Source organism: Thalassophryne amazonica, chromosome 16 (assembly GCF_902500255.1).
Source record: "Thalassophryne amazonica chromosome 16, fThaAma1.1, whole genome shotgun sequence".
NCBI classification, from domain to species: domain Eukaryota; kingdom Metazoa; phylum Chordata; class Actinopteri; order Batrachoidiformes; family Batrachoididae; genus Thalassophryne; species Thalassophryne amazonica.
The window spans coordinates 59,861,490-59,872,306 of NC_047118.1; the positions used below are offsets into that span (position 1 = coordinate 59,861,490).

The 10,817-nt window shown below is 43.2% G+C and overlaps 1 protein-coding gene across 1 annotated transcript in view; it reads right to left on the reverse strand.

Annotated features, from left to right (window-relative positions):
* cacng4b (calcium channel, voltage-dependent, gamma subunit 4b) overlaps window positions 1–3,884 on the reverse strand; it is a 60,297-nt gene extending 56,413 nt beyond the window's left edge. The window contains exon 1 of the mRNA XM_034189477.1: window positions 3,535–3,884. Within this exon, the coding sequence (XP_034045368.1) occupies window positions 3,535–3,757 (223 nt within the window). The 5' untranslated portion in view covers window positions 3,758–3,884. The remainder of the gene's footprint in view (window positions 1–3,534) is intronic.
* Window positions 3,885–10,817: the final 6,933 nt, after the last annotated feature.

Sequence of the window (10,817 nt, forward strand, 5' to 3'; positions counted from 1 at the left end):
CACCAAGCCTGTGCACCAAGACTTGGGGCTGAAATTACTGCCAAAGGTGGATCAACAAAGTATTTAGCAAAGGGTGTGAATACTTACATACACGCGATTTTGTTATGTTTTGTTTTAATAAATTTGCCAAAAAAAAAAACCCCAAAAAAAACAACAAACTTCATGTTGCATTATTGGGAGTTTTGACTAGAATTTTGGGGGCAAAAAATTTACTCCATTTTGAAATATGAAATGTGGAAAAAGTGCAGCACTGTGAATACTTTCCAGGCGTACCGTGTGTGTGTGTGTGTGTGTGTACACACACACACACACACACACATATACGAGGACTGTGATAAAAGTAACGGACCTTTTTTTTTTTTTTTCAAAAACCATATGGATTTGAATCACGTGTGATTACATCAGACATGCTTGAACCCTCGTGGGCATGCAAGAGTTTTTTCACGCCTGTCGGTTACGTCATTCGCCTGTGGGCAGTCTTTGAGTGAGGAGTGGCCACCCTCTCATCGATTTTTTCATTGTTTAGGAATGGCTCAGAGACTGCTGCTTTGTTTGATCAAAAATTTTTTCAAAAACTGTAAGGCACAACTGAGTGGACACCATTCGATAAATTCAGCTGGTTTTCGGTAAAAATTTTAACGGCTGATGAGACATTTTGGTCTGGTAGTGTTGCTTTAAGGACGGCCCACGGCGCCTGACGGCGATCTGCGCTTCGAGGCGGCAGCGTCTCACCGTTTCAAGTTGAAAACTTCCACATTTCAGGCTCTGTTGACGCAGTAAGTCGTCAGAGAACAGAGAACTTTCAGAAGAAGTCGGCATGAGGAGTTTATTTGGACATTCCATTGTTAACGGACATTTTGTAATGAAAGAACGTGCGGGCAGAGTCGCACGTCGGGCCGGACCCGACCGCGGGGGGTCGCGACAGGAAAAACACCTCCGTTGGAAACCTTAACGGGCAAGTTGGAACATGCCCAACTGTTAAACAATTTCTCAGTTACTCACTTGTTGAAAGCCATCAAAAGCCGCCTGAATTTTACAAATGGTTTTCAACACGGAGGTGTTTTTCCTGTCGCGGCGCACACAGATTTGCCGAGTCGTCACGGAAACAACTCGGCGAATTTGCGCGCACGTCTTTCATTAAAAAATGTCCTTAAACAGTGGAATGTCCGCATAAAGTCCTCATGCCGGCCTCTTCTGAATCTTCTCTGTTCTCTCACGACGTCCTGAGTGAATTAAGCCTTAAATTAGAATGTTTTCAGGTCGAAACAGGCCGACGACATCGCCTGGAAGCGCTGCGCGACGTCCCGCTCCGTGGGAAGTCCTTACACCGACAGAAACACCCCATAATCTCTCATCAGCCGTTAAACTTTTCACCGAAAACCAGCTTAATTTCTCGAATAGTGTCCACTCGGATATTCCTCACAGGTCCAGAAAAAATGTTGATAAAGCAACGCGTGCCGTCCGCAGCGGCTATTCAGACAAAGAGATTCCAACGGGCGGGGTGGAGCACTCCTCACTCAGGGCCTGCCCACAGGCGAATGACATCACCGACAACTCACACATGCGCACGAGGGTTCAAGCTTGTCTGACGTAAAAACATATGAATCAAATCCATTTATTTTTTGAAAAAAATAAAAAGGACCGCTTTTTTGTATATATATGAGGTCTGTGATATATATATCAATCAATCAATCAATTTTTTTATATAGCGCCAAATCACAACAAACAGTTGCCCCAAGGCGCTTTATATTGTAAGGCAAGGCCATACAATAATTATGTAAAACCCCAACGGTCAAAACGACCCCCTGTGAACAAGCACTTGGCTACAGTGGGAAGGAAAAACTCCCTTTTAACAGGAAGAAACCTCCAGCAGAACCAGGCTCAGGGAGGGGCAGTCTTCTGCTGGGACTGGTTGGGGATGAGGGAGAGAACCAGGAAAAAGACATGCTGTGGAGGGGAGCAGAGATCGATCACTAATGATTAAATGCAGAGTGGTGCATACAGAGCAAAAAGAGAAAGAAACAGTGCATCACGGGAACCCCCCAGCAGTCTACGTCTATAGCAGCATAACTAAGGGATGGTTCAGGGTCACCTGATCCAGCCCTAACTATAAGCTTTAGCAAAAAGGAAAGTTTTAAGCCTAATCTTAAAAGTAGAGAGGGTGTCTGGGCTGGTCTGGGTATATATATATATATATATATATATATATATATATATATAATGAATGACAGGGTGTTGTGAAAAGTATTTTGAATAATTTTGCTCCCAAATAAATAGTTATCACACTGATAATCACCACAGTGACAATCTGCAGCTCTGTATGGTTGTGAGAGGGTGCAAAACAGAAATGTTTTTCTTTTTGCCTCCGATTTTATTTGTCCATTTCTGCATCAGTGCCCCTGAAGTAACAATAAACTTGCATGTCACATTTTTTCACCTCTATAAGTGCCACTGGAACATAATGTGCTCTGTTTAGGATGGACATCTTCTCTGAAGTGCCTCACTGTGCCTTTGACCAGATTATTTCTTAATTTGTCATCTACATCAAAAGTGAGACATAATATCTGGAGGTAATTTTTCAGCTGAAAAGACCTTCTAAAATGCATTTTAGTGAAAATTACATTCATTTTGTATTCCCAAAATGCAATAAGTGCATATATGCATATTGACGATAATATTACTTTCTATTTTGAAATCATCACATAAAATATTTAATCAAGCAATGTGATTTATTCATATTTTTCTTCCAGCATCAGGCCAAACCACTTTCGAGTTGGATCAACTCATTGATGGATGAAGGAGAGAAAGTCAAGCAGCAGGCCGAAGGCACTTTGGTCAATGAATGAATGTCTGTCTGCTTCGGAAATAAGACGTCACTGCCATCATACATCCTATAACATCGAAATGTTTCTTTAAAAAAAAAAAAAGAATAGGGGTGAAAAAAACATGCATGGAAATTGAACAATTTAACAATTTTGCTTGGACATGATGTGAACCCAAAGTCATCTATTTTTAAGTCACTGGGCACGTTTCCATAGCAATTCAGTGATGTTGCCAAGCAACCGCATCCAATACAATGAAGACATGAATGAAAGTAGACTAATCGCGTGCGCACAGCCTGGCAGACACCGGTTGAACGTGAATGGGCTGCATGTTACAGGTTGACATGCATTATTCTGTAGATGACAACATTTGGACAGATGTGTGTTTGAATAACAGTTACTGCTCTCCTTTACTCGAGTCTTAAACAGGAGTGTTGTTTCTATCCTGATATTTATTTTATCCTTTGTGTGCGTGTGTGTGTGTACATCCATGCTTTCTCTGATAGACTCTGAAAGTATTTTTTTTACTTTTCGAGCAATTTTATCTGCTCCTAACAGAGACATCTGGCGTGCGCAATTGGAGTGCGTCTTTGTGGATGCTGCGCAAAGAGACACAAAGGGCTCCTCCTTGGGGGGGAGTGAAAAAAAAATGTTTTCCATTAACGTTCTGACTTGAAGGTGAGGTTTACTTTCGGAAAGTGCCAAATCTTACCTTCGATACAGCAGATTCTCCAAAGCCCAGAGTGGGTGAGATCGCCCTTCTTGGTTTTGGGCTGCGGCTGGATCTCATCAGTGGTAGCGTTGGTGCCGTTGCAGATGTACGCGCGCGAATAGAGCCAGTAGTCCGTCCCGATGGCGATGGTCATCAGGCTGAAGGCAGCGAAAGCCCCCACGGTGGCCAGCAGCGTTTGAACCCCGCGCTCACACCACGCCATGTCGCTTCATACTAGGCTGCACCCCGCACACTCACCGCTCCGCCGTGCGCGTCAAGGCGCGGAGTCTCATGGAGGCGCGTCCTCTCCGCTCCTGTGCGAAAGTGTGTAAGAGTCTGTCGTGTGAAAGCTTCACTTGATGCTCACAAACAAGTGATGCGAATCGGAGAGACACATGCAGCTGCGCGCCCACTCCGGATGCTCCACGCAGGTTTGAAGCGCGCAGGACGTCACCACACCAACATCGCGCCAGAACACTTCAAACTCAACATTTCATCCCAAACTCTTTTTTTTTCTTTCTTTTTTTTCTTTTTTACCTGTTCTCACACAGTTTGTGTCCTAAATCCGAAAGCGAGTGAGGCCCCACCTTCAAAGAAAGAAAGACAGACAGACAGACAGACAGACAGACAGACAGACAGACAGACAGACAGACAGACAGACAGACAGACAGACAGACAGACAGACAGACAGACAGACAGATAGATAGATAGATAGATAGATAGATAGATAGATAGATAGATAGATAGATAGATAGATAGATAGATAGATAGATAGATAGATAGATAGAACAGTCAGCCAGATCAAGAACACTCTCAGTGAGAACAATCAACAGATGTCAGGCAAGAATGCCAGGGTGATGGAAAGATGACAATGGAAAAAGGATGGAACTGCTCATCATTTGAGGATTTTTGAGGACATTATTTAAACATGGTGGAGGTGGAGGAGTAGTGTTGGCGTGGATTCATATAGTACAGATGCCAGTGATCTGGGATTCCCGTCTTTACTGAAGATGTGACTCATGAGAAATGGGATACCTTCTGAAGGGGCCATCACGCATAGCACGAATGAGACCGAACAGCGCATGAAGGAGGAATTGCATGCCATTTGTGAAAAATCAGAGCTGTCTCTAACACCTCGCATGCCTGTTGCCACAACCATTCGTACACACCAGTGGCTGAAAGACAGAGAGTGCCCTGTGAGTGCCCATTCAAACCCTCTCTTGGCAGGTGTCGGTCAAATTCCAGGTGCCACACACAAACATCCAATACAATGTATCATGAAATTTCCCTTAACTCCACCTTAAAAAAAACTATATGTAATATATATAATATATACTCAACAAAAATATAAACGCAACACTTTTGGTTTTGCTCCCATTTTGTATGAGATGAACTCAAAGATCTAAAACTTTTTCCACATACACAATATTACCATTTCCCTCAAATATTGTTCACAAACCAGTCAAAATCTGTGATAGTGAGCACTTCTCCTTTGCTGAGATAATCCATCCCACCTCACAGGTGTGCCATATCAAGATGCTGATTAGACACCATGATTAGTGCACAGGTGTGCCTTAGACTGCCCACAATAAAAGGCCACTCTGAAAGGTGCAGTTTTGTTTTATTGGGGGGGGGGGGGATACCAGTCAGTATCTGGTGTGACCACCATTTGCCTCATGCAGTGCAACACATCTCCTTCGCATCATCCGTGAAGAGAACACCTCTCCAACGTGCCAAACGCCAGCGAATGTGAGCATTTGCCCACTCAAGTCGGTTACGACGACGAACTGGAGCCAGGTCGAGACCCCGATGAGGACGACGAGCATGCAGATGAGCTTCCCTGAGACGGTTTCTGACAGTTTGTGCAGAAATTCTTTGGTTATGCAAACCGATTGTTTCAGCAGCTGTCCGAGTGGCTGGTCTCAGGCGATCTTGGAGGTGAACATGCTGGATGTGGAGGTCCTGGGCTGGTGTGGTTACATGTGGTCTGCGGTTGTGAGGCTGGGTGGATGTACTGCCAAATTCTCTGAAACGCCTTTGGAGACGGCTTATGGTAGAGAAATGAACATTCAATACACGAGCAACAGCTCTGGTTGACATTCCTGCTGTCAGCATGCCGATTGCACGCTCCCTCAAATCTTGCGACATCTGTGGCATTGTGCTGTGTGATAAAACTGCACCTTTCAGAGTGGCCTTTTATTGTGGACAGTCTAAGGCACACCTGTGCACTAATCATGGTGTCTAATCAGCATCTTGATATGGCACACCTGTGAGGTGGGATGGATTATCTCTGCAAAGGAGAAGTGCTCACTATCACAGATTTAGATTGGTTTGTGAACAATATTTGAGGGAAATAGTGATATTGTGTATGTGGAAAAAGTTTTAGATCTTTGAGTTCATCTCATACAAAATGGGAGCAAAACCAAAAGTGTTGCGTTTATATTTTTGTTGAGTGTATATATAAATTATACAAAATATAATATGCAGATAAAAAGGTATGCACAATGCTTGGTGTGAATACCTAAAGCAGCAGTTCACAGTGCAAAATTCCAGGTGAGGATGGTAAGTATAGGATATAGCTTAAATCTTAATTTAAATCACAGAGCACTTAGGGAAATGTGTGGTCATTCACGCAGCCAGCACGTAAATACAGAGCACGCGAACACTTTCGAGCTGGCTGCGTGAGCTTTGTCTAAGTGCGCCACTGCGGCATTGCAAAGCAACAGACATGTGGTGTGCCAGTGTCGGCTTCCCCCACAACACATGTGGCATGCAGTGCTTCGCCCCCCCCCCCCCCCCACAGCACATGTGGTATGCATGTGTTCCCCCTCTCCTGCAACACATGTAGCGTGCGGGGGAGCACACTTGCATGAAATACTGATATGTGTATGTACAGATGGAGACCGGCCAGCCACATCTGAGTGCACACAGCACGGCAAGGCGCCTCTCAGCTGATCACCGGCCAGAGAGTCACTGACAGCTGGAAATGACGGCTCAGTGCACACGACGTGTTACATTTAAAACACAGAGACCACAGCCAGGACATGTGCACGTGTCCTGTGAGTGGTGTGCCGCAGGACAGACACTGCATCATGTGGAATATAGCTCACGTGGGTGACGTGACATTCAGATTGCCTGCTGCGTGTTCACATGATCTGACAGTCCGTTTCTCCTGGCACAGCATGTCAATGTCCACACTGTGCACTTGCTCCAGCCTGTCGCAAAAGTGATATATGTATTTCCACGTGAGGACAGCAAGCACACACATGCATGTCATGGTGGACAGTTGTAAGGTCATGTCCTTCAAAACACGGTTTGTGTTCTACAGCTGTGATGTCCAGAGATGTCAACAGCTGCTGTTGTTGGCAGACACGCCCCCCTGTCCGTTCAGAGTGTGTGATATACCAGCAGTCATAGGGTGTGAGGCATCGCACACCTAGACAGGATGCCAGTCTATCGCAGGGCCACATATACACATACAACCCCTGGCAAAAATTATGGAATCACCGGCCTCAGAGGATGTTCATTCAGTTGTTTAATTTTGTAGAAAAAAAGCAGATCACAGACATGACACAAAACTAAAGTCATTTCAAATGGCAACTTTCTGGCTTTAAGAAACACTATAAGAAATCAAGAAAAAAAGATTGTGGCAGTCAGTAACGGTTACTTTTTTAGACCAAGCAGAGGAAAAAAAATATGGAATCACTCAATTCTGAGGAAACAATTATGGAATCACCCTGTAAATTTTCATCTCCCAAATTAACACCTGCATCAAATCAGATCTGGTCATTGACATTAACCCTATGCCATGACATTGACCCTATGTGTCTTTTTGCAAGGAATGTTTCTGCAGTTTTTGCTCTATGGCAAGATGCATTATCATCTTGAAAAATGAATTCATCATCCCCAAACATCCTTTCAATTGTCCAAAATATCAACATAAACTTGTGCACTTATTGATGATGTAATGACAGCCATCTCCCCAGTGCCTTTACCTGACATGCAGCCCCATATCATCAATGACTGTGGAAATTTACATGTTCTCTTCAGGCAGTCATCTTTATAAATCTCATTGGAAAGGCACCAAACAACAGTTCCAGCATCATCACCTTGCCTAATGCAGATTCGAGATTCATCACTGAATATGACTTTCATCCAGTCATCCACAGTCCACAATTGCTTTTCCTTAGCCCATTGTAACCTTGTGTTTTTCTGTTTAGGTGTTAATGATGCCTTTCGTTTAGCTTTTCTATATGTAAATCCCATTTCCTTTAGGCAGTTTCTTACAGTTCGGTCACAGACGTTGACTCCAGTTTCCTCCCATTCATTCCTCATTTGTTTTGTTGTACATTTTTCGATTTTTGAGACATATTGCTTTAAGTTTTCTGTCTTGACGCTTTGATGTCTTCCTTGGTCTACCAGTATGTTTGCCTTTAACAACCTTCCCATGTTGTTTGTATTTGGTCCAGAGTTTAGACACAGCTGACTGTGAACAACCAACATCTTTTGCAACATTGCATGATGATTTACTCTCTTTTAAGAGTTTGATAATCCTCTCCTTTGTTTCAATTGACATCTCTCGTGTTGGAGCCATGATTCATGTCAGTCCACTTGGTGCAACAGCTCCCCAAGGTGTGATCACTCCTTTTTAGATGCAGACTAGCAGATCTGATATGATGCAGGTGTTAGTTTTGGGGATGAAAATTTACAGAGTGATTCCATAATTTTTTCCTCAGAATTGAGTGATTCCATATTTTTTCCCTCTGCTTGGTCTAAAAAAGTAACCGTTACTGACTGCCACAATCTTTTTTTCTTGATTTCTTATAGTGTTTCTTAAAGCCAGAAAGTTGCCATTTGAAATGACTTTAGTTTTGTGTCATGTCTGTGATCTGCTTTTTTCTACAAAATTAAACAACTGAATGAACATCCTCCGAGGCCGGTGGTTCCATAATTTTTGCCAGGGGTTGTACAAACACATTCACACCTACAGTCAATTTAAAGTTTCCAATCCATCTAAAGCCCCTTTCACACCGGGCCAACATAGCATTGCATAATGTGGCATACCAGCTTCACTGAATTATGCAGCTCTACTCCACGTTTAAGCAGCTCTATGCCACGTCTTTGCTCCCATACGCAGCAGTATGCTGAGAGGTATGCAAGGTGGATGCAAAAAATGTAACTTTTATTTTTTTGGCGCAGAGCACTGGACGCAGAAAGTACGCAGTTTTTAAGCAAGTCTATACAACACTCTGCTACTGTATGTAAATTTACACAACACTGTGCTACTTTTATTCATCCCACTTAACTTTGCTGGCAGTGAAGCTTCAAAACCACGGAAGAAGAAGAGGCGGGCCAAGCTTCCTCGTCCACATCCACTCCTCACGGACGGATCATGTGGCTGCAGCTCCGCGGTGCTTTCACCTCAAGTTCTCTCACAATTGTGGCACATTAAATAAAGTTCATTAATTACTGTTCATGGACGGATGTCTACATTCAGTATAACTCCTCACGGACCGATCGCCAGCGAGAGGACATGTCCAGGTCCACTACTCCTCACGGACGTATCACATATTACGCGCGCCATCACCGGCTGCAGCTTTCTTTCACCTTCTTAAGTTCTTTCATGATTGTGGCATGTTAAATAAGGTCCATTAACTCCTGGAAATAATGTATTCTGACTTTTTCCAATGTATCAAATCCATCTGTGTGTTTAGGCGGTCTGTCAAAACAGTATCATGGAGTAAAGCTTCTCTCCCCTGCACACAAGGTTTTTTTTGGGGGGTTTTTTTGCATGCAACTTACGCAGCCATTCCTGCATACTAGATACACAGCACAATGCAACTCTACACAGGCCTGGTGTGGTGAGAAGTGATTCCACGACCTTCTTGCTGTGCAGCAACAATGCTGACCACTAAGCCACCGTGCTGCCCAGGCCTGTTGGTGCCAGGGCTTCTCCCTAGATTCCATAGCAGATAAGAATCTACAACTCTTGCTGGATGAGATGCCAGTCCATCACAGGTTACTTTCCCAGGCTGGTAGCCATTTACAGCAAGATAGACTGAGACAATGCAAATGATGTGTCTTGTCCAAGGACACAGACAGGTAGTGTGACTAGTAATCAACCCAAGTCTACATGTTGACAGTCCACCTACTATATCCACTGAGCAACCTGCTTTGACCTGAATACAGAACCCAATATACCCCAAGAACAAGCAGGAAAAAGAGCAATCTCAGGTAATGTCCTAGAGTCCCAAATAATCGGCAAGTGATTTGTCAGATTAAAGGTGATAGTTTAATTGATGATTATGGTGGCTTGTCCAATTACGTTTGGCCCCTCCGGGGACACATAAAGTGCTGCAATTCCTGAACTGTTCATCTGGTGTGGTTTAAGACTTCCTCGTATTCAAGTAAATACTTTGAATGTATATTCATTATTTTTTTTAATTCCTCCCTCTGTCTCCCACACGCACACATAACCTCTCGCTCCTGCTTCAACAAAAAACACTGACTTTGATCATGCAGCTGACAAAGTGCTTATTTAAGTGTGAAAAGCCTTCGTATGAGCAACAGATTAATATGTTGTTGAGACAGATGGACAGTTTTCAAACAGGGGTGCACTGCCTGGATGTCTACACCCAGCACCAGAGCTGGTGTCAAGAACTGGACATGCTTCTTGTACTTAAACCCACTTTTCTGCACACTTGTACCTGACATGCAAGACTGCTTGTTAGACATAAGAAAAATAAAAACAACTCATTATTATGAGTCAGAATATTACAGTGATTAGCAGCACTATCCGTGTGCAAAAAGCATGTCCATAAAAATGCACCAAATTCTCATTAAGAAGATTTTTATTTGGACCCAAATTGACAATGTACTCTTTTTTAAAGTTTTTATTTTTGCTGCTTACTTAAATTTTATTAATCAATTACTATAGTGTGCAAAGAGATACTTGCATAAAGATATATAGAGAACACATGCTTTTTCATCAGCTGACAGCCGATCCAGCAGCCTTCCATGGTTCCAGTGATGTGCGGTGAGGTTGATGGCTGGTGAGGCACTAACTTCATCACAATCAGAGTTACAAACATATGAACACCACAGAGCAGCTTATTCACAGTTTGACTGACAGCAGCTAACAGGTTATATTTAAAATCTCATATCAGCATTCTTTACACATCCAAACTGTAGCACACAAAAAGCACTTTTAATTAAAAAAAACATTATTATGGTCTTACCTTTACTTAGAAATGAAGCCCATGTACCGCTCCTTCTGAACAAAA